At 44.8% G+C, this 24,675-nt stretch overlaps 1 protein-coding gene across 2 annotated transcripts; it reads left to right on the forward strand.

The window, feature by feature from the left end:
- Positions 1-24,552, forward strand: TFAP2B (transcription factor AP-2 beta). Of its 2 annotated transcripts, none has more exons than XM_062187528.1 (7): positions 1-81; positions 4,557-5,015; positions 9,757-9,817; positions 17,160-17,379; positions 18,965-19,083; positions 21,295-21,436; positions 24,252-24,552. In XM_062187528.1, the coding sequence occupies exons 1-7, from the start codon at positions 1-3 to the stop codon at positions 24,550-24,552; spliced, it is 1,383 nt and encodes a 460-aa protein (XP_062043512.1). The 2 variants fall into 2 exon arrangements, with proteins under 2 accessions (XP_062043512.1, XP_062043513.1); XM_062187529.1 differs by lacking the exon at positions 1-81 and adding an exon at positions 3,303-3,329.
- The last annotated feature ends 123 nt before the right edge of the window (positions 24,553-24,675 follow it).

Here is a 24,675-nt window from a genome sequence, read left to right on the forward strand (position 1 = left end):
ATGCACTCACCTCCTAGAGACCAGGCTGCCATCATGCTCTGGAAGCTCGTGGAGAATGTCAAGTACGAAGATATCTATGAGGTGAGCCGACACCCCCAGATGCATCTATGAGCTTTGCAGATACAGATTTTGAGCTTCTGGACACCCCAACAGATATATAGCTAATATGTATATTTAAAAAAAAAAAAGCTATTTCCTTGTAGTTTTCCCATCGGTTTTCTTAGCTTTCTTTAACTTTTACGAAAGATGACTCGGGGGAAGACTTCGATATTCTGAAAAAACAAGGACTTTAAGGTTGAGATCCGGCAACTTTAATTTAGGAGATCTTTGTTTTTTCTTTGATTTTTCTTTCTCTTTTCCTCGCCCTCCAACCCCCCCCCCCCCCCCTTTTAGGCTGCGATGGGGAATGTGGTGCTGTTGACTGTGGGCAGACGGTCAGAGAGAATAGATTCTCGTAAAGGCACGGGTTCTCCTCATTTTGAGTGTGAGAGGGAATTGGGTTTTCAAGCCTCATTCGTAACAGACTCGGGCTTTTTAATGTTTTATTTTCAATAAAATTTCCGAACCCGGCAACAAACGGATCCCAATAGGAGACAGGAAAGTAGAGGGAGAGAGGTAAACAGACGGTGGAAAGAAAGCAGGAGGGAGCACGGTCTACGAAGCCGTAGCAGTTATTTTTCCGTTTTCTTGTGTTTTGCTTCTTTGCGGGTCATTGCGTCCAAACAGAGATCACAGCCGCCTCGTGTTTGGACTTTTTTTTTTTTTTTTTTTTTTTTTTAAACGAAATTCTCTGCTCCTGCTCAGCCGCCCCGGTCCCCTTCACTGAGGCTAGCGCAACTCTTCGCGGGCTGCAGAACTTGGCCAGCCCGGAGGGCGCCTGCCGCCTCGGCGGGGCCGGGACCGCGCTCGCCGTTCCCTTCGGCACTCCGGGGCGAGGCCAGACGGCGGCCAGGCGGCTCCGCGGCTCGCGGGCGAGGCCGGTGGCCGGGCGGGGCACGGGGCGCCGGGCGGCGGACGCGACGCGGGACGGGGCGGGCACGGCCAGCGGCCGCCCGCGGAACCTCGCGGCAGAGCGAATGGCTTGGCGGAACTCCACTTGGGTGCGAGGGGAAGGGAGAAAGCCGAGGTTCGGAGGAGACGTCGAGGGAGGACAGAAAGGTAGCGGCGGTTCGAGAGAGGCAAAGTGGAATTGGGGGGTGGGGGGGTAAGAAGGCGAAGCAGGAGCTAGGGAAAGAGGGCGAGGGGGCCGGGGGCCAGGAAGAGGCGAGGTGGGCAGAGAAGCACGCTCCCCGCGACGGGTAGGGTCCGCGCTCGCGGCTGCTGGAAGCGGGCTCGGTGCGCTGCGCGCCGGAGTCCGCAAAACTCCAGGGAGGAAAAGCCACCGAGCCGACCCGGGACGGCTCCCGAAAGCCCGGCGGGAGTCGTCCTGCGGACGTTAGGAAGGAGCAACTCCCGGGAGCGGCCGGCAAGTCCTGAGCCAGCCCTCCAGTCCAACCATACGAGGTGCTTAGGGCTCCGACGGGCGTCCCTCGAGCTGCGCCCGGTGTCCCCGTCCCACCCCCGCTACCTCCAGCTATGGCCACCCCACATCCTAATTTCGTGGGCGGGGTGGTGTTGGGGGGAGCGGAGAGCGAGGAAGGGAGAGAGGGAAAAGGAGACCCAGAGAGGGCGAAGGGTTCGTCTTCCTGCTGTGAGAAGCCTGGGCTTTTCTGCCTTTTGTGGTTGTGCAAGGACTATAAAGAAGAGTCGCGCCTGGGCGCCTGGTGCGGTTTGTTTCGGTTCTGCCTCCTTTTCTTTCCTTAACAGGCGGGATAATGGTAAAGTCGAAGGCGCTAGGACGGTCTTGAAGAATAGCAGCGCTCAGAGTGCGCTTGACATTGGCTGGGACCGTGCCACGCTGTAAATAGCTCTGGGTGTACGTAGAGGGATTAAAGTAATCGGGGTAAAAACTCGTCCTTTGATTATGAAAAGTAAACTGGCTAAATGGGGAAGGAGGGAGGGAGAGAAGAAGGAGGGAGGGAGAGGGAAAATGGGAGGGGTGGAGCGAAAGAGGAAGAGGAGAGAAAGGGAGGGAGAGAAGGAGGGTGGGAGGAGAGAGAGATAGAGAGAGAGAGAGAGATTGAGAGAGAGAGAGAGAGAGAATCGCAGGTAGTCCTTTCTGCCTAAATTTTTTGCTCAAAAAGCAGGAGACCCCAATGCGTGGTGGAAGGAGCCTATTTAAGTCTGGACTAAGGTTGAACTTTAACAGAAATGGCAGTCAGGCCAGTTCAACGGGTTCCTGAAATACCCAAAAAGGTTTTCTGTTGCCCCTGGCTTTGTTGGAAAGGATAAGTTTCGTGCACTTGAAGACTGATCACATATATTTTAAATTGAGGTAAAAATCGCAGGCGGTATGAGCACTAAAGAGGAAAAGACTACACTGGGGATGGATGGCCCCTCATCTAGCTTATACTTTAATAAACGAACATAACCTTCCACATTCAGTGAGAGTCTGCAAACATCACTGTAAACAGTTGGGCCCACCGTTGTACTTTCCTCTCCCCTCCAAATGGGGAGGCAACGCCTTCCTTTTATTTTTTTATTATTTTTTTTAATCTGCACACAAAGCACCCAAGGCGATCAATTCTTCCCACTAGAAAAGTCTCTCTGCAGGTACAAGAACACCTACATTCTGTACAAGCCCCCAGCTATGCTTTCCTTCATGCCTTGTCCAAAGGAGCAGGGACTGCTTTACGCGCGTCCCCGCTCAGTTAATTGAAGTTCTGCCTCTTTCCTGCTAAACTTTTTCCCCAGTCTGCCTTTGCCAGCCCCCTCGTCTGATTACATCTAGTAATTCTCCACTGAATGAACGTCATTTACAATAGTAGGGGAGCTCTGCGCTCGCCGCGGCTTCACGCTCCATTTGTCCTCCATTCTCCCTTTAAAGTACTCGTGTAATATTAATAGTCATGAATATCAATTATTATGAGGCGGTGTAGGCAAGCAGAGGGAGGAAGGGGCGCCCGAGCAGTCTGAGCCCAGCTCCGGGTGGAAGAGGACTGCTTCTGGAGCCCCGGAGAACGACAGAAGAAAAGAGGCCAAAAAGAAGGCAAGAGACAGATGAACAGTTCTGTCTGTGTGTGACAGGCATCGCCAATCTTGTTGGGGTGGGGGGGGGGTAAATTTTTTTTTTTTTTTTGATGGCTTGTCCTGGAAACACCTCAAGCTCAGCTCCTGTGTCCAGCTCGCTTCTCTGCTGGACTCCTTGATTTTTTTTTAAGTCATTGTTTGATTTTGAGCAGTAACCAGGCTTTTTTTTCCAGATGTTAGTCCACACCTATTCATCCATGGTGAGTTCGGATTCACGTTGTACCAGAATTGCATGCTCTCTCCTTTCACTGTCTCTCTGTCTCTGTGTCTCTCTGTGTATGTGTGTGTGTGCCTCACTCTCCGTCTCTCTCTGTCTTCCTTTGAGCGCCTTTGGCTTGGTAATTTAGCACCATAATTGGACGAGGCTGCAGCTGCTTCTCTCTGCATTGTGTGTTCCCGTCTGAGCTCCATGAGTCAGCTGGGAGGGGGGAGGCTGCACCGAAAAACTTTTTATTTGCCATTGTAGTTTAGAAATTTAGGTGACTTTTTGCAAAAAAAAAAAAAAAGAGAGAGAGAGAGAGAGAGTTCTAGGGACTTTACGGTGGCATGTCCACAGAGAGGGAGAAGCTTAAAGCCACTTCCACACATCTCTCCCTCTTCTCCTTTCTGTTAGTTTATACTCCAGATAGAACCAAGAATAAGTCATCTGGGCTGTTGTATTTTTTTTATCCCCAACTTTGGATCCTTCATCTTAACACCCTAAAAGTATAATAGTGCTAGATAAAAACCTTAGAAACAACTCCTACAAACCACAACTCAACAAGGGCTTAGGATTTGACTTAGAAGGAGATCCATTTTCATCAAACACTACTATTTAAGTTATTTAATTCCTCTTGGGGAGGGAGGGGTAACTGGGAACTCCAAGCAGGCGGCTGTCTCCAAGCTCCTGGGACTCAGGTAGTGTGGGGAGCTCCTGACCAGCCAGCTGCATTGTCAGTGAAGGCAGAAGTTGGCTTTGAAACAGGGGCAGCTACACAGCAAATCTGTGAAGTTTTAGTTGCTGTGCTTTGGACCTCTAGAAGAGTTAGGGGAAAAACAAAAACAAAAACAAAAACAAAACAGTTTGAAACCTCCAGAAGAGCAAACCCGGATCAAGCCTTCTGTGTTCTTGAGGTGGTTAGAATCTCTCTCCTGTCCCTGGCCCTGTTGCTTGCTTTGCCCTCCCCAAAGAAGGCTCAGATATTGGTTAAGTGGGGAATTTCAAACCCACCACCTTTTTATCTCCCCAAAGCCTCGCGTTTGGAATTGATGAAATCATGTGGCCCCCCTGAGTCAATTTAGGGGTCCAAGTTTCAAACTTTCTGCTCTCTTCGTCCCGGGAAGAACGTAGAGAAGCCAAGCTTCTCCATTTGTCGCTTGTATTTTTTCCCCCTTCTCTCTCTGTCTCTCTGTGTCTCTCCCTCTCTCTCTCTCCTCTCCGCTCCCAGGACCGGCACGATGGCGTCCCGAGCCACAGCTCCCGGCTCTCCCAGCTGGGCTCGGTGTCCCAAGGACCCTACTCGAGCGCCCCGCCGCTGTCCCACACCCCGTCGTCGGACTTCCAGCCGCCCTACTTCCCGCCCCCCTACCAGCCGCTCCCTTACCACCAGAGCCAGGACCCCTACTCCCACGTCAACGATCCCTACTCCCTGAATCCACTGCACCAGCCCCAACAGCACCCTTGGGGGCAACGGCAGCGACAAGAAGTGGGTTCGGAAGCCGGCTCGCTCCTGCCCCAGCCTCGGGCCGCCTTGCCCCAACTCTCGGGCCTTGACCCCCGGAGGGACTACCACTCAGTCCGCCGGCCGGACGTGCTGCTGCATTCGGCGCACCACGGCCTGGACGCGGGCATGGGTGACAGCCTCTCGTTGCACGGCCTCGGCCATCCCGGCATGGAAGACGTCCAGGTAACCACAAACAAATAAAAGAGACAATAAATAACGAACGTCCCGGGCGGGGAGGAGGGACGGTTCTTATCTCCTTTCGGGGACGTTGTTCTCGTCCTTAGAACAGAAGCAGAAGTTCAGGGCATAAGTGTTTGTGTGTATATATGTGTATATAAATATATGGCTCTGCTGTGGCGATTTCTGGAGATCCTATTATGAAAGCTAGGACTACTAGAAATTAAGTCATGAAAGGAGAAATATTTGTGTGTGTTGATAATTTGAGATAATTAGGAATCAGGATTTCTGTCTTGCCTCAACTCTCTGGCTCCTGCAAATTCTCTAGTGCTTTGTGTGGGCAAACTTGGTACCCCACCAATACCAGCAGCATGCATAGCCCGTAGCCGGCCTGGTCCCATTCAAAGGCCTGCAGAATCCAGAGGTTCCTGCTGGATTTGCAAAGGTAGTGGTAAGCATGGCTATGCACATTGGAAGAAAAATGTGCTCTGTGCTGCTCTTGCTGTGGCTGTCCCATAAGCAGCAGAGCCCTGTCCCGAGATACAGATCCAAAATCATCTGATCCAAGAAATGAAATATTTGTAGGAGAGAGACCCAGAAAGCCGTAACTGGGTTTGGGAATCCAGGAGGACAGGTAACATTTGGGAGATTCTTTTCACTTTTTGGTCCATTAAATGACTGTGGAGTGATATTCCCCACCTCCTTTTCCAGTTCTCCTCCTCCGTTAACACTCTCCTCTCCCCAGTGCCACCACCCAGTTGAAGAGGCATCACGTGTTTATTTCTTAAAACAAAAGGCTCAAAACACTCCCCCCTACCCACCCTGTATCCCATCTGCAGCCTACACAATGGAGCCTGATTTGGTTGAGAATACTAGGTTAAACTAAACAAAGAAACATCAAAGAAATTATTTCTAAAACTGTCTGGGTAATTCTGGGCAAGTCTCTTCCCTCCCTCCCCCATAATTTAAATAGTCTCCAGGAAAGAAAAATATGGTTGAAAGGTATTTAATTGACACTTCAGTCTCATTGGTATAGTTGTGTATATTAGGCATCATTTGAGATATACTTATGAAGCAGATGAAAATGCAGTTGGAGAGAAAAGGGCTCACGAGTCATTCTTCTGTACCTTGCTGAAGAGATATCATTTTTAAATAGTTAAAATGTGGTGACAGCATCAAATGCTGTCTCTGTGTGGTCTATGATGGTTTGTTGGTTTAAAAGAAATTCAGTTATTTATTATTTTCAAAAAAAAAAAAGGTGAAATCACCTGATTTGTGGTTGGATTTACCCATAATAATAAAGAGTGATGGTTTTGTTGATGTAACCAAGCTTGATTGTCCCTATCTGGAGATATTGCTCATTTTGGAATATCACATGAGAAAGGAAATATTTAATAGTCTTTTTTAATGCATTGGGGTAATACGTGTCTTGAGGGGAAAGTTTTTAAATTAACCTCTCTGAGTATGGTTCAAAGTGCTGGATAATGAAAGTGGATCAACTCATCACCGTTACTGTTAGTGATGCAATGTCACCACCACTCTGCAGGCCAAGTGGCTGAGCAAATGAACCCAAGAATTCTTCTCCCAAAGGCAGCAGATTTCTTTGGTTTTAGATTTTTTTTTTTTTCAGAAAAAAATTTTGAGGGTTTTTGAGTGGTGAAAGATAAAATGTGAAAGACACCCAGGTTGTTCAATACATCAGTACACGTTAGGATACCCCTGGTCTAAACGCCAGAAGGGATTTTAGACTGTCTATGTGAACAGAGCACCCTGGGCTGAGTCATTGGGGTTGGGATTCTAAACTGCAGAGGTAAATAGAGCCCGAAAGTAGAGAAAGAGCAGGCCTGGCCCTCTGGTGCTCCTGTCGGATCTCTGCCCTGTTCCTCCTCCCACAGCTTCATTCCAGCCGATTCCTTGGTGGGATGGGAGGTCTGATGCACCTCCTAGAGACAATTCCCAGTGCAAAGGTTAGCAGGGGAAAAGCCCTGCATGTGTCCCAAGAAGGAAACCACCAGGGCAGGGATGGTGTTTGTCTTGCATATACCAGTGACAGACCTCTTGAGGCAAGGGTGAAGTTGACATGATACTGGGCAGGTGACAAAGACGGGCCAGGTGGAGGGGAGGGTAGATGTACCTGAACTAGACCCCTGGAGTCCAGAGGCTGAGATTCATGTGCTCCACCTGGTAAGATCCACTTCCAAGAAGGGATCCGGAGCTCCGGGGCTGAAGTTACCATGAGTCAGGGTTTCTACGTTCCCTGCAGCTACCCGGGTTGGCTGCACTCGGTCTTTAAGAGGGACAAAAATGCACCTCAGCCCAGATCTCCAAGTCACTTGTTCTCTGTCATGGGGCTTGATGTGTGTCCCAGATCCCCCCCAGCCACAGACCTGACAGACCCTGAGGGCTCTGCCCCGCCTGTGGGTCAAAGGTTGGGGAATGTTGTGTGACCTAGAGGCAAACACACAGGACCACCACCCGACCAAGAGAGTAGAGAAGTAGGGAGCTAATTAACCAAATGCTTCTAATATTTTTTTAAATGAAACTATAAAACCCTGTCAATTTCTATTTCAATTTACTCACAGGGGCTATTAAACTAGCAAATCACTGTTTGGGTTCCGGGTATGCTACATTTCACCCATTGTGTATGTAGGGGGAGGACAATTTTAAAAACTCAGACACAGGGCTATAGAAAGAGGAAATGAGATGACACCTAGTTTGGGATTTGTTTAGGTTCCATTTATACCTCCTTCCTTCTTCCCATCTTTGCAGCCTAACCTCCCGTCAGCTCTACCATACATGAGTGTAAACATACAAGAATGTTAAGTCAACCCCCCCAACACACACACACACACACATGCACACAGAAACACACCCTAGTGTCTTAAAGCAACCCCTGGTATCACTTTTAACTAAAGAAGTCTAGTAATTACGAGTCTGAGTTGTTTTTCTGCGCTTCCGCATGCAGTCCTAATTAAATCTTTACGATCCTCCCTGTGACGATTAAGCGCCAGCATGCTGCGTGAATATCCTGTACAAAAACCCAGCAGGCGGCCGTAATTAGATAGAAAATCAGACAAGAGCCTTCTCATTAACTACCACAACTACCCCACGTCGCTGATGAGGCGTATATACATATTTACGTACCAACGTGAGGGTGAGGTGTAAGGGCTCACGGGTCCAGGCTCGTGTAAGAGGTCGGCTGGCCCACACACACAAGCAAGTATTTCTGTCTTGCGTGGACACATTACCATTGCAGACACGTGAGCATAGGAAGAGATGGATTGTGTGTGTGTGTGTGTGTGTATGGGTCCCCAGTGGAGTTGTGAAAAAGTTAAGTGAAGTACTTTTTAAACAGCTTTTTACTATTTCTTTGGATGTACATGGCATGTTGCAACATGGAAAATAATTCTTATGGAGGGATAACAATTTTCTTCACCTTTCTGAAAACTGAAAAGCCACTACCATAAATGAAAAGAAACAGATAAACATGCCTTCTCCATGATTAGATCATCTTGTTTCTAAACTGCTGCTAGTTTGGGGATAGACTTTTTCTTGTGAACACACACCCTGTCTGGGGATGCAGCAGGAGTAAGTGGGAGGTGCTGTGAAAACCCCACCTCACCTCCAGCCCTTTGCTTTCTACTTCTGTACAGAGGGTTTGACAAATTGGGCAAATGAGTTGCTAAGGACTAAGGAGAACAATTGCACATTTCAGAAAGATCTAGCACTTATTTTCATATCTTATGGAGGTACAACAATTTTCTTCATCTTTCTGAGAACTGAAGGGTCACTATTAAAAAGGGAAAGAAATTATCATGCCTCCTCCCTGACTAAATCATCTTACTTTTAAACTGCTGTTTGTTTGGTGTAAACAGATTCTGTTCTGGCTGTGTATCCTGACAGTGAGAATGTTGCTCCTGTATCTCTTTCCCCCTCAGAAGTGCTACCAATGATTAGCATTGAAATTTTCCTTTTCTGGGACGCAACTGTGGCACGGAGAAATAATGCTCCCCATGAGGTCACCCAGGTGCTGACTGGGAGGGTCCAAGCCTTTGTGTGTGTCTCTGTGTCTGCCGTTACTGCCTCCCTAACAGGTGTGCTCCTTGCTGGGAAGCAGCATCAGCAGAATGCGCAGGGACAGTAAATTGTTTAGGCTCCTCTGAGGATGTGTCATTGTGCAGCAAGAAGCTCGTAGCTCACAGGAACCTGAATGTAGTGCAGTAGGTGTGCGGTCCTTCAGGCTTGCAAACATGTTCCTATGTGTTGCTGTTTGCATTCCATTCCAAAGTGCGCAGACTTTAATTAAAATCCCATAATGTAAACTATTATCTATTTGTAAAATGGCTCTGGGGTTAAGATGTGCTGGGATAGAATGGAAAACAGAAATCACTGTTACTAATATTGGTGAAATCTTTTAGCTGCTGACAAATTTTTACAAGTCATAAGAGCAAATAATATAAAAGTTTATATGTCTGTGTAATATCTCTGTTTTATATAATAACTAAATGGAGATTGCATCTCAGCTGTCTCTCACAGTTTCCTTTCTCCCTTTCTTCCTTGGAAGAATTTATAATTTGTGTAAATTTCATTTCCATGTCCATTTGGAGCTAATAATGATAATAATAAAACCTCCCTTTGTGAATTAATATAAATGGAAATAACAAACTCCAGTTTGGAATGACATGATTTATGTGTGTGGTTCTTTAATATCCAGTCAATTTGAATAGTGATGTTTTTATATTCACAGTCAGTTGAAGATGCCAATAACAGCGGCATGAATCTATTGGACCAATCTGTCATTAAAAAAGGTATGGATTATTCCTCTCAAAAGTAAGCAAAGTTTTCCTGTGGTTTAATGTCTTTATGATGAGCTTTCATTTTGGGGGGGAAATTCATTATTTTATCCGAGGCAAATGTTTGTTCACAATCTCAGGGCAGCTACTGTCAGCCTAGGTAAAAGGGCATGTCGCGAAGAAGGGAATGGGGCGAGGGGAGAGAAAGCTGCCAACAGAAACCCGGATGAGAGGGAGAGGACTGCTGTTTTTCTCCTGGTATAGTCAGTAGCTGTCCTAGATACTCTTAGACAATTGAACTATCATCATATGTGGAACTGACTGGGAAACACTGGTTTCAAAAATGTGTCATAATTATTTCACTGATAACTGGAGTTTGTGGAGCTAAACCCTGTGTCACTGGGGCAGCTTCTTCTATCTTTGATTTTGTATTCGGCTTTTTGGCACTAATTTTGTTCCCTGTTCTTTGTACTTTATGAGTGGTTTCTTTTTATTTTTATTTTTTTAACTGCCAAATGTGTTGCTAAATATGCGCATCCTGAGACACTAAAGGCAGCCCAGGCACATTTCTAAATCTTTCTACATATGCATTCATGATTTAGTGCGACTGTGGAATCACCCCATACTGTTAAAGGGCATGTGATATTAACAAATGTTTGCAGTCTCTTGTACAGCTGTAAGCAAAATAATTAACTAATTAAACTAATTAAATGTAATTACAATAACTCATTTTGGGCGTATTGCAGCTGCTTAATTTTTTTCTCCTCTTCTCTGACAGTCACTGAGAGAATGCCTGGAGATTAGTGTGTGGCTGCCCAAAGGCCTGAATGTCACTCACATGCCACAAATTTAGGGAACTTGAATGTATAAACAGTGCAGTCTTTAATTATCACAGGAACTGGTATTTGAAGATAGGACTTAGGACTGTAACCCATTTCTATCAATGCTGAATAAAGCCTGTCCTTATGTTTGATGTCAACAATCCCCGGCCTCAGTCATTCATGACTCAATTGAGCCACTTGACATTCACAAAAACAATGAAAAGAAAGGATGATTTTGAAAGATGCTTTGACAGAGTCAAACTGGGATAGTAGAACTGTGGAATAGGTTTGCAAACAGGGTGAGGGATTCTAAATTGTCTTCTTCTTTTACAAAGGCAGGAAGAGCAGCCTTCAAACATGGGTGGGAGAATCAGTATTTGAAATGATTTCATTTGGCTTTGAAATGAGTATCTTGTAGAATAGTAAGGTTGAAGGCAAAACCAATATTTTAAATGTTGTTCCAAACATCTCTCCCCTCTCTTGTTTAGCTATCATTTCCAGGTTTGATGCCAGCTTTTGAGTTTGCTAGGATACCCAGGCTCGGGGCTTAGTATTGCAACTGTGCTGACAGCTCACTTGCACTATTCCATCTTGGATCTTTTGGTTAATTACTGGTTGATTGGGGAGGAGTTGGGGAGGAGCTTCTGCATGTGATTTTTTGGTGTGTTTTGTTTTAATTCCCCCGCCCTTTTCATGGAAAGCTAGAGCTACTTAGCTCAGGGTTCCGTATCCTAGCAACATCATTTGGGCTGGCAGTGGGATGTGCCCAACAGATGACCAATCAACAATGTTATTAATAGTCAGGCCAATAAAAATATTTGGAACTTAGCTTGCCTGGCAAAAATGGAGCTGAAAATAATTCTTAGATGTGGGATGCTTTGGCTTCAGAGCTTGCATATGTTTGTCAGAGAAATGTGAATATTTATATGTAAGGTTATCTCCAGGAATAAGAAGAACATTGACATGAGTTGCAGTTTCTTTTTAAAACATTGAAATATATTTTATGTTCCCAAAAGCTTTTTAAAATGTACGGTTTAAAATATTTAAGTAGCACTCTAGCTACTTTAATTGATTTAGAAGGTGTGGTGTGAAATATTAGGTCAGTTCCATTATTTAATGTTTTATATTTGCTTTATTACATGAAGAAAAGGTACTAATACCATATTTTTGTCTTTAGAGAGCCATAGGCAAAATAAGAATAAGTGCTTGATTTATTTTTCTAACTCAAAAAATGAACCTCTTAAAATAAAGTTATGGGTTCATTAGCCTCTTCTCTGCCCTGTGGTCTCCTATCTTTGCCTACACCCCTCATGAGGGATGTCTTCATGAGATTAATTTCATAAAAGAGGTGAAAAACTTTTCTAAACTAAATAACTTCCAACAACTGGCAAAGGACACAGTTGTTTAATTTATTTTCTAATGAGCTTTTAGAAGGATATTTTTTCTTTAAATTACAACTCATTAATAGAAGGCTGACAACTGCTTTAGGTTTGGGTGTCTCTGCCTCTGTATTCATGCACCCAGACCATCAAGGGTGTGTTTCTGAACTAGGAGCAATAAAGGTACATTTCTCTATCTTTATTTTTCTCCAATTATGGTAAAGCCTTCTCCTAAATTTTAAACAGCCTAATTTTTCACCTTGGTTGATATGACTGCATAGGTTATAGGCTCCCTCTCTTGTTATGTTTGCTATCTGGGCTTAGCTGACATTTCTTAAGTAATTTAGTTAAGAGGAAATGAGTTGTTCCCAGTAGAGAGAGCAAACGAGTAGAGTGAAGGTAGCCAGCGTGATAAATGGCTCTTTCATTTGAAGATCTCCAGAGCTCGTTTACGGCTAATTTTCTGTATTGGCCCCCTTTGAGCTATTAATGCAATCGGCAGGGACCGTGGCCCCTCTCTTCTTAGCTGCCCCATTAGAGCTCCCATTAAGCTGCCTAGTCTCAACTCCATGGCAAGAGTGGGAGAGAGTAATGAAAGGTGCTTTTTAAAACTCTCCTAATCTAAACCGGCAGAGGGTGGTTAATACGATTTGAAGAGGGCTGGTCAATGAGCAATCAATAAAGTAATAATGAGAAGGATTCGGTACATTAACAGTCTAAAAATCCAACGAGACATTAAAAAATCATTCTTAACTCTCAGTTCCATTAAGATTAGAAATCTGGAGTGGGGGGTTAATATAAATGATCATTGCCACCATCATATATTCTAACTAAAAAAAGGCTTACCTAGGCTTTGAGAAAAAGGTTTTGGTGCAATCAGAGGCCAATATGCAATCTGTTTGACACCTTAGACAGCAGAAAATATGCTGGGATTTCTTGGAAAGGCTGTCGTGGCTGGAATCCAAGGTTCAAATATTGTGACTGTGGGGCATTTTCATTGGTCTTAGGGATATCCTGTTTGGTTAGTTTCAGTTCAACCTCCATTCTATCCCACCTTTTTTCCCCGTTAGTTCTGGCCCCTTCCCCATATAAACACTTTGATTGGTGTGCATTTTCTTTGGGTGGGAAGAATAAAGGAATTGCCACATTTCAATTACAATGAATGCTGTTGGTATTCCTCCTTCTAGCCTAGAAGGTAAAATGCACCAAGGGTCTGCCAGAGCCTCCTGAAAGAAGAGGTTCACATTTCCAGAGCTGACAGGAATCTCAGTTGGCATTTATCAAGCAGACACCAAGATGCATTCCACCACCCAGAGAGTGACCAGAGTACATAGATGTTTTTCAAAGCAGGAAAAATTAGACACTCTTCTTCAGTCCCTTAATATGAAACCCCCCAAATAAGAACCTCCCCCAAGTGCCAACATAGATCAATGACTTTCTGGAGGTCCCAGACACCATGAAATGATGAGACCCAATGCAGTGTCCAGCCTTTTAGATTCTGTCCCTAAAGGATGCTAATACTGGCTGTTGGGGATTATTTTTCTTTCTATGATTTGTGCTCACATTTATACATGTGCTATCCATGTGAAATAAAATATAGCCCTCAGGTAGATGGGAAAGGATGCAAATGTGAGGAAAGGGTGTTCTGCTGGTGAGATGTAATTATTTGCCTTTTAGTGCCCATTCTGAATCAATGCTGAGCCTCTTGGTTGCTTCACCATGTAGCTTCACCACATAGTTTAAGTCAGATAGCCTTTCAAAGAGGGACTCATGCCTTGACTCTATAAGTTCATTTCTTTCCTTCTGCCAACCAGCAGACCCAGTCAAACACAAAGATCCCAGGGCTATGGTTTCACACTTAAGTTTAAAGAGAAATGATGAAGAGGCAGCCTATTAACCCTTTAGCTCTATACAACATGCTAATGAATAATATTTTCTTTAATCATTTACCCTCCTCTATCTTAAATAAAACCCTAGCTACTCTAATGAAGTATTGGTGTATTTTTAAACCTTCTCCCCCCACTTCTCCCCAACATAATGCAGGGGGAAAGGGAGGTGAGTGAGCTTTATATGTGTTACATTCAAGAAGTTGGCTATGCCATCCAACTGAGTGAAGAGGAAAAAAAAAAAAAGAAAACTCAACTTTTAATGTATGCACAGAAAATTGTAAACATGGAAAGAACTGAAAGCTTCATGCTGAGTTCTGCTATGCTCCATTTCCTTACCATTTCCTGCTGTCGCTTTAAACCTATCTCAGTCATCGCTGGGTTCTGTGAGCAGGAACAGTGTGCTCATAATTACTAACAAATCAACCGGGCCCTGTTGCTCTCTGGGTTTATTGATAAGCTGGAGGTAAGCAGAAGGGGAAAGTCAAAGAGAATAAAATATGGGGTTAATCAGCTCAGCTAAGCAGGTGTGAAAGTGGATGGGGAAAGTAGATGACAATGGAGTTAAGGACTTAAAGGAAAGTTGGGACAAGAGAAATGTAAGGGACCAAAAGTTTGCTAGGTAGGAAACAGGTTAAGAACCTAAGGATGAGAAGTGACTATGCTAAAGTCAAACAGGATTGTGATACTTAAAAACAAAAACAAAAACAAAACAAAACAAAAAACCCTGAAGTACATCACAACATTGTTTTTAAAAGAAAAAACACACCTCCTGGGAGTGGTAGGGTGCTGACAAAAGCTGATTCAATTGAGGGTATTTAGGTGTTAATGCATATGCAGAGAGGTACAGCCCACGGGAGGGAGCAATACACATTCCCCTTAGGAAAAGCTCTTGTCAGGTAAATCAGGCAATTAAAGTAGTGAAATTAGAAGGCAGGTTTTAAAGTGTCTCTAAAGGCCTGTCTTTTCAAGAGATTTGATGTCTGTGACCATGAGAATCGGTCACAATTCTAATCTTTGGGGAGCTATTCAGTTATTCAGTATAGGATGCAGGAACTGAACTTTGTATTTTCAGCTTAGTGGGTTTGTTGTTGTTATTTTAAACCATTATCAGTAGTACGTAAGGAAAAAATGTTACAGACTATCAAAGATGTGACTCCAATGCAACTTATTTCCATAGTTCACATAATGTTAAAACTACAAAGGGACATCTATATTTTGGGAAAATTTCCCAAGTTTACATGATGCCAATTTCCATGATCACAAATTATTTGTTTATAGGGCCTTAAATGTGAATTTGAATGTGAAATGTGTAAATCAGGACTGCTGTGAAGAACAAGAGATTAAAATAGATGTTAATATTGTGTATGAGACCCAATGACAGGGTGTTCCCAATCCAGTCACTGGACTGTTAAGTGAGTTTAATTTTAGACTTTATGCAAATTTGATTAATACTCACACTTTGACTTTTCATTGGTTCATTCTCAAATGAGAAGCAACTTCCAAAATGAAAATAGGAGGGGAATGAGGAAAAAGAAAGCCTTCCCTGTAGCCATCCCCCTTCAACCATTGAAGAAGAGCCACCTTGTTACCTATCATCATTTATCCACCTGGGACAAGGTCTTGGCCTCTGTGGACAGATACAGGTATCCTCCACGAAGTGGCTCAATGAAATACTTTTGTACTCCCTCCCCAACGTCTCTAGGAAAGCTGTTTTCCACAAGTTGTTGTGTAAAGAGCCAACTACAATTCATAGTAAATAAAAGATTTTGGAACTTCCTGGCTTTTAGAAGTCTCTGAGTAATTATAGAGGTTTAAATGCCAGAATTCTTGGTAAAAAGGATGAACTGTTACAAACATGCTTACTGTTGATTATCCTGTTCCATACAAGGGAGGTTATGCATCTTATTTGAACTATGGTGTTCGTGGCTCCAGATGGCAGAAAGAGTGCTTTCTCCTATCGGGATGATAGAGTGATACAGAGTTTTTATCAAAGAAGTAGGAGTGGAAACATCTTTTTGCATATCAGAGGCATGTTTCAATAAATCCCGTGGACTGGTAATCAAAAATACTGTGAAGATTTGTTGTCTTCATATCCCAATAGAAGAGACTAAGGTATAGGGCAAATCATCTGCCCAGTGACCTCTAGAGTCTAGGGAAAGAAAATGGAGTTGAATCATGCAGGAGTCTCAAGGGGCAAGATCACCAGGGAACCAGGATGTTGACTTCACTGTTCCTCATTCCCAGCCTTCTGAGCCCAGCCTCTTCCTAAGGTGCAGATGACACTGAAACACAATTAAACAGAAATACAGGCTGGAGAGGCTGAATGCGCCAGGGTAGCAGTGGCAACCAGCTGTCAGCTCATATTAACTTCTGCATAAAACATACCTTGAGTGCGGTTTGTTATCAATTACTTGCCGAAATGAAACAACTGGGGCAAGGCAAGACCACCGCTCATATGAATTAGAGTGATTGGTTGATTGATCAGGGCACCTGTTGTGAATCATAACCGCTCCAAACAACCACCAGCCAGAGCTTTAATTTGTAAACAAAATTCATCTCACTGCTAAATTGCTTTCACTGGAGGTGAGCATTTGGATTTATTTCTAAAAGAATCTATCATTATTATATAGGGGGAAGTGGGGCCGGTTTTAAAGAGGGCAGCTCCCTGGAGCCCAGATGCCCAGAATTGTCTGTCTGGGGGCACAGAGTCTGATAGGGCTCAACTTCCTGAGCATCTCTGGTGATGATCACAGACTCGGGTCCAATGGGAGGGGAGGGAGGGGTTCCCATAGAGACAATTGGTATTACCGTTTTGTATCACTGGGTGGTGATGATTACCTTCGTGCTTCATCACCAAATGAGACTGGCATTATTGTCTTCAGGAGACAGAAAAGGAAACAGATGCAGAGAAATTCAATGAGTGTCTAAGGGCACACAGCTAGCACGTGATGGAATAGGATTTGCCTGGCTTCATAGCATGGTCCAAGCTTGGGGCTGTGTGTTTTCTTGACTGGTGTAGTGAGCGGTGCCGTGGAAAGTGACACGTGTGTGCCCACACACGGGGTAAGTTTCCAAAGGAGTGTCGGCCTCTATCTGTGCACAGCGCTCTGAACGCACCGCAGCCTCGCTGGAACAAATCCTTCCTCCCCAGCTTTCCACTTGGTTCCTGTCCTGTGGCCTCTCACAATAGCACGTTCTGTCAGCCAGTCACCAGGACTGAAACCGGGTCACCTTTATGGAATGTTTTCCCCTCTCTCTTTCTCTCTAGTTCCGGTTCCTCCCAAATCTGTGACTTCTCTAATGATGAATAAAGATGGCTTCTTGGGAGGCATGTCCGTCAACACCGGAGAGGTGTTTTGCTCGGTCCCAGGCCGCTTGTCTCTGCTCAGTTCAACTTCAAAGTACAAAGTAACTGTTGGAGAAGTTCAGAGACGGCTCTCGCCCCCCGAATGCCTCAATGCGTCTCTCCTCGGTGGCGTCCTCAGAAGGTAAAATCCCTCAACCCAATGTTTCCTGGGTGGCGGGAAGAAAGCCGGTGCGGGGACCTTGGAGAAGGCGGACGCGGTTGCCTAGCAACCGCGCGGCCCGAGTGGGGTACCCAAACGGCGAAAACCCAGAACCTTGATCGCCGCGGCCCTCAGACCGGCGTCCCGCGGGCCCGCGCTGCGCACGCGCAGCCTCGCTCCCCTCCCTCCCGGTCCCCACTCTTTTGCCGCTTGAAAACCTGCTGCCACTTTCCCCGCCCCGGGCCCTCCTGCTCCAGGTCACCAGGGGCGCCTTCTCCAGCCTAAGGGTGCGAGCTGGAACTTACATCTATCTGTACACCGTACCTCCACTATCAGATATCTCTAGTGTACTCTGGCATTTTTTTTGTATTTGATTGTATGTTTTAAAATGCACTTGGCAATCCACTAAATTGGGTTCACCACCCACAAATGCATTGTGCCCCACTGTTTGAAAAACTCTTCTAGATCGGTGAACTCCTTCTTTCTATAATACCACCACCATTAGGAATAATAATCGCATGGAAGAAGGATTGATGGTTACTGCATGGACCCATCTATGTGCACCCGGATATTCCTCCCACAGACTGAATCCTCCTGGAAACTTCCTTTTGTCTGAAGGTTAAATTGTACCCAAAAGTCCCTGCTAACCCCTGAACCACTGGCAGTGTCTCTGATCTGAAGGTGACTTTGTATGAGGTGGAACTTTCCAAGTGCTCATTTTGGGATGGATAGTCCCCTTCTTTCCTAAATATGGCTGTGTGGATAATACCGCAACAAAATTCATGGTAATTTTTCCCCCTTGTACTTTTGCCCAACTTTAGCACTTACAAAGAGAGTCTTGGGAGCAATTTAGGGTGTGACCCAGGAACATTCTCATTTTGAATTCCCCTGCTCTGTTCAGTTGTAAGCGAGTCCTTGGAGCCAGGCAGCACGGAAGTGTTCAGTCACCCCCGGAGCACTGAGCATGTGTGGTTAAAACTTGTTATGAGATAGAGATAATCAGTATAAAGTGCTTATCACATAACTAAACTCCCCAGAGTGTTAATTTTAGTGTTATTATGCTTATCATTATTAGTTTCATATTTCAGTCTTCCCTCACTTTCTGACACAGCTGCTTATACAGCAGCTCTTGACCCCTTCCTCGCAAAGCTCACCTGTTCCACCAAGTGCCTTTTCCTCTCTGAGCCACCTGGCTCTATTCCTCTTTTCAGCAAGGTTGTGCTGCTCACCTCACTGGCTCCAAGACAAGGAAGAAATGTGTGTGTGCATGTGCAACTTCTACCTTCTCTGGACCCACAACCTACACCCTAATTATTCCCATCTGGTATCATTTTTTTTCCTCACAAGATAAAAAAAGAAAACGACTCAATTTTTTTTTATGCTCTGTATTGCAGAAATTAAGCAAACCTCAGCAAACTATCAGCAAATAACCAAAAGGAAGGGAAAAAAATGTGCTAACCTCAAGTTAAAACCTCTTCAAGCTCCACTGGGCTTTAGATTGCTAAGTCTAAACTTTGTTTCAGGAACACTCTGAGGTTAATCAGAATGTTAATTCTTGCAATTTCAGAGCCAAATCGAAAAATGGGGGGAGATCTTTGCGAGAAAGGCTAGAAAAAATCGGTTTGAATTTACCCGCGGGCAGGCGCAAAGCAGCAAATGTCACGTTACTCACCTCCCTGGTGGAAGGTAAGCAAGACGTGTGGCCATTTCATGAAGTGGCTGAGTTTAACTGTCGGCTGGAGGCTGACATTTTACATGTTTCATGATTAACTGGAAATCATTGCGATTGTTGTGCCCTTATGAGTTGGATGTCAAGCGGCTGCTTGAGAGAAGTTCAAAGGTCCTTTTACTTAGAGCCAGCCGTTGTAGAGAGGCCAGGGGATGTCCTTGCGTGTTGGGAGTTCCTGTGCACTCTGAGGAGTAGGCAGGTCTAGCCTCCAAGTCAGGGCAGGGGTCAGCTCTGCTGCCACCCAATATTGGAAACACCCTGTGTGTGAACTCTTGCAAGAGTGAACCACAAAGCAACATCTATTCTACACCCATTTCTCCTTCCCAGATTTTACTTCTGAAGTGCTGGAACAGGGAAACATACTGCAATCATGACCTCTAATGGTTATTTTAAAACACATGTCATTTCCAGGGCCGTATCTCTTGCTGATTACCTGGAACATAGTGAAATATTGATGGCTTAATAAGGCCAGTGATGCCTAGGAGAAAATTGGGGAGGGGGTTGTGGAAACATGGAGGGCAGTCAGGTCTGATCACCAATGTAGATTCTTCAAGTGTGAATTAAGGTATCCTGATTGTAATAAGACCTAATTTGCTCAGTAGTTTGAGTTTGAAGATGGTATTTATGGTATATAATGAAAAAAATTTGTCTATATAGTCTAGAAAAAGAGAATGTACAGTGGAATTTGTGGAATGGGAAAAGGAGAGAAAATATGAGTATACTTCAAAATTTGTGGAAAATGAAATGGAAAGGTGAGTTTATTTTGAGGCACAGTTTTCTCATGATACACATTTTCCACGCACTTTTGAAGACTTTTTGTATAGATAGATGATGCTAAAGGAGGAACATGTAGAATTCTCTTTAAAATCTAGCTTATAGTTTGTGGTTTTTCTTCCTTTTTTTTTTTTTTTTTTTTTTTTTTTTGGCTATGATCTATGACCCTCCTGTAGGAAGTTGGTTTTTGGAGGAGGGCATCTTAGAATATTTAAGCAGCAACCATAAATTCATCACAATTATGGATTTTGTACTTTGCCATCTTTAAGGCAAAGTTGGTTGGCCCAAACTTACCCTCCAGAGGAAGCAGTCACTGAATTTCCAAACCACAGTTATTAGCGGTCGACTCTCAGCCTGGGGGTTTCACATTTTGCCCTTCCGGGAATTGCTAATATCGCAATCCTCATTTTGAAAAGCAGTGCAGGTAATCTTTGTCCAAGATAGGAAATTTGGTGAAGAAGAGGAGAAACTGGAAAACCCACTGAAATTCCAATATTTGGTTGGCAGTTTTCAGTTTTATGAATTCTGGTAGGCACCATGAGAAATCTTTCATTGTTATTATGATAATGATGATTAAATGTAAGTCGTGCTCTTTAAAAGTAATGTAGCAATGGGGTAATTCAACATATCTCTTTTTCATGTTCGGGATCTTTCCTGGAACCCCCAAGGCTGTGCTTTAAAGAGTAACAATTCTTTATTCCTCAGAAGCCAAGAGATACCTTAAAAGCTCTGGTTCTCTACAGCTCTGTGTCATCTTTGTGCAGTAGAAAATCTTTAAGTAGGAGGATAATGACAGCAACCTCTGAAGGAGAGAAATCTGAAGCCTAGCAGGAAAAGTGACAAAGAGAACAATTATTTCATTGCTGGGTAGCAAAACTCTTTCCATATATATTTTACATATATTCTTTAATATATGTGGACATATGCACACATGGATTTGTTTATATATATTAGTTATTAATAAGAGATTTTTTCCTAATACAATTATAGGAAGATGATGGTGACTTTTAAATTTTATTTAAAGCAGGTGTAACAGATGCTTTAAAGAGAAGGGGGAATCTGGCTTGAACAGCCAGCCAAATGTTGTAAGTTCCATTTTAAGGTGGTTCTTGAATTCATCAGCCCACCTTTCCCTTAAGACAAAGCAAGTGGGTTTTGAGAGACCCTGTAGCTTCAGGAGATGTCTAGCTAGGGCTCAGGGAGGGTCTGGAAAGAGCTCTGTCAACTTTAATTACAGCTTGAGGATCATTTTTACTTCTGGCATCTGTCTCATCTCTGCTTTCGTCCCCAACAGCTGGCTTCCTCTAGTAACACTACCAGAGTTGACCAGGGAGCCTCTCCTGTTCCAGGATATTTAGGGAATGGGTGCTGATTGTCTGCTGCTGTCTTTTCAGGAGAAGCTGTTCACTTAGCTCGAGATTTTGGGTACATCTGTGAAACAGAGTTTCCTGCCAAAGCTGTTTCGGAGTATTTGAACCGGCAGCACACGGACCCCAGCGACCTGCACTCCCGAAAGAATATGCTGCTGGCCACCAAGTGAGTGTCCCAGACTCTCCAACCTGCTGAGGCTCCTTGCTGGGAGGAGCTCTGGGTTGTGGTAGTGTGGAGCCCTCATTTGTAGGGGCAGAGAAGTCGATAGATCACTGGGTTGGTTGAAAGTGGTGTTTGCAGCCTGTGGCAAGCTGGCTAGGAATCTTTCCTGGCTCCCTCTGGCTTATCTCTGCTATTCTCTCTTTCCAAGTCTGCAGAGAATGGCTTTATTAATCTGAATTCCTGATTTTTACAGTTCTTTTCTCCAACCCTTTCCGGGTGGGTCCTTGTTTCAGTTCCTCCCTGATCCCTAGGCACATATTTTTGCCTGGATTTCACATTTCTTTCCCTGTCAAATCCACACAGCCATGTGTGCTCGCTCAGAGTGTCTATATGTCACCCACGTGTACCCATCTCTACCCACAGCTCTAATTACTCCGTTTCCAACGTTGCTGTTTGTCATCTTCCACTGACTTGTAAAATTTACTACAACTCCAGAGGGGAAAATAGTAAATCTCCAGCTAAATTTAGGTCTAGAGCTCATTTGAACTTTTACAGTGGGTTTTCTATTTATTTGATTTACTCCTGTCTTTGGCTTCGGTGTCATATTGTTGGTGTTTTATGGCCGGCTCAGGCCTGCAGTGGGCGGCGCTGCGTGCGCCGGCACGTTTCTCTCGCAGGCGCGGCCCAAACAGCGGCGGCGCTCATTTATTTAGCGCTGGAGGACGCGGCTTGTTCCGTTGACAGCGTAATTTAAAGAAATATATGGAAGGCTGAAAAATCATTTGCTCAAATTTGTCCAGATGTTTTTGAGACGTGATTGGAATTTGATTGCCCCTTTCCGCAGGGTCAAAAAATATTAATGTCCCAGAACTTTAATTGCTTACAGACCCTCGTTTGGGGCTTTGAAGATTTAAAATGTTTGACTCTTAAGTATTTGTTCTCCCCAGTACAGAATTTCCTTTTTGGCACTTTTGTAATGCGTACAAAACTTATAGAAAGACTTTAACCAGCTCTCCCAATGATCAAAACCTGGCCGGCACCCTCTTGCGGCAAGGTTTTCCTCTGAGGTACAAGCTAGCTGCACCACACCTTAGTTGCCTGCCTGCTACCCCTTGCCCTGGTGTCTGCCGTCGGGTACCTGTTGTGGGGAAGTGCATTTTAATATTTTAGGGCTTTTTTCCCTCTCTTAAAAGTGTGTAAATCAGATAATAATTCCACCAAGGACTCTTCCAGTTCCTGAAGGGATGCTTATAACTTCTCCCCTTCTTGAAGCCTGGTGGCTTCTCTTAGGCCAGTACTTCTTCATGTGGGGTGTCAGAATTACCTGGGGAGCTTTTCCAAAACGTTTAGGCATGAACCTATACCTCAACCCCCTGAATCACTGGAGGGAGGAGGAGGACCTCAGAGTACCCTGAACCCCACCACTGATTCCGAGGCACCTCTGGTTTGAGAACTGCCTGACTTAGGTCAGAACTGCTGCCTGTTCCTCCCAGGTTGTGAGTGTGTATGTGTATTTTGAAGGTAGAAACCACACGGTGAAAAGAGGGTAACCTATCAGCGTTCTCTATTCACCAGCCTTAGAACCAAACAACTTCTCAGCTGCTGTGAGAGGGTGAGGGAAGACGTATACCCCACCTGGTTTAGGCAGTATCCCTCACCAAAGTGGCAGCACCCTGGGGAAAGAATGCTCCAGGGTCCTTTGAATCCAGTCACCTGGACTGTTTCCTCGTTGGCAAGGCCAGGTGTTGCCAAGTGCCTGCCCAGTCATTCCATGAGGAATTGGAAACGGGAGCGCTGTAGGTCTGCTTTTCTCAAAATCCCACAGACTCGGGCTGGAGGGCAGCAAACAGACAGACAAAGTCTGCCAATGTGAGAAAGGCTGTGGCTTTTGGGATGCTGTAGCTCTGCCTGCTAGCAGAGCCAAGTCATTTGACCTGCAGGGCTCAAAACTTCCCATCTATCTCCTATATTAAAAATTTCTCAACTAAGCTCAATCTGTAGTTAGGTACACAGGATTTCTAAGGCTGGGAGATTCCTCTGAATTCTAAGTGCCTTGAGGAAATAAAAACCTTCAACAAATAAAACCTATCCTCCCTGGTGTCTTAACAGTCCACCTTTAGGTTTTATTTAAACTATGTGGGAATCCTTTTATATTGACAACAATCCTGCTTTACAAAGATTTATAGTCGTCTGCACTTACAAGCAAGAAAGGGAGAAAAAACAAAAAAGAAAGAAAATTTCTCCCTTCCCAAATACTGTAGGTAAACAGGTTTTTGCTTTGAATGGAATCAGCGTTCTTTCCTAGAATAAACAGTTTGTTGCCCTGGGCCATGCAAGGCTCCAGCAATCTGCTTCAGTGCTAGGGACAGGCTTGTGGCCAGGGGCCTAAATCTTTCCGGGCTTTATGCGCCGGATCACCAAGAGGTTGGAGAGGTGGGAGGGGGAAAATGGCCCAAAAGAAATACCAGGTAAGAGCTAAAAATGATTGAATATTCATAATTACATGGCAACACCTAGCGAGTTTCTCAGAGCACAGTCTATGCAGTCCTGGAATGGAGAAGGAAAGATTGAAGAGGGAAAAAATAAAGCAAGGCTTTGGGGTGGAGGGGCTGCGTTCCCTCCCCACCCCCGCCTTCCTTCCAGTCCCAGCTGCTCGGGGAAGGAGAGCGCCGGGAAAGGAAACAGAGCGGAATCGTCCACATTAGCCTCGCTCTTCGGTAGCCGGGCGCCTCTGGGCTTGTGTGAGCGTCTCCTTTCTAATGCCAATGACAACGACACCCAGGGTGATTTTTCTGTTCCTCCCCCCACCCTTTTGCAGGCAACTTTGTAAAGAATTTACAGATCTGCTGGCGCAGGACCGGACACCGATCGGGAACAGCCGGCCCAGCCCCATCCTGGAGCCGGGGATTCAGAGCTGCCTCACGCACTTCAGCCTCATCACGCACGGCTTCGGCGCCCCGGCCATTTGCGCCGCGCTCACGGCCCTGCAGAACTATCTCACCGAGGCGCTCAAAGGCATGGACAAGATGTTCTTGAACACCACCACCACTAACAGGCACACGTCTGGGGAAGGCCCAGGTAGTAAAACTGGCGACAAGGAGGAGAAACACAGGAAATGAAAATTAAAAAAAAGAAGGAAAAGTGTTTTAAATACAAAAGGAAAACAAAACAAAAAAAGTTTAATTTTAGCTTTAAATATCGGATTGGCTTTGGAAGAATTATATTAGGTAGAATACACATAC

The sequence above is a fragment of the Lepus europaeus genome, chromosome 3 (assembly GCF_033115175.1).
Source record: "Lepus europaeus isolate LE1 chromosome 3, mLepTim1.pri, whole genome shotgun sequence".
Lineage (NCBI taxonomy): Eukaryota > Metazoa > Chordata > Mammalia > Lagomorpha > Leporidae > Lepus > Lepus europaeus.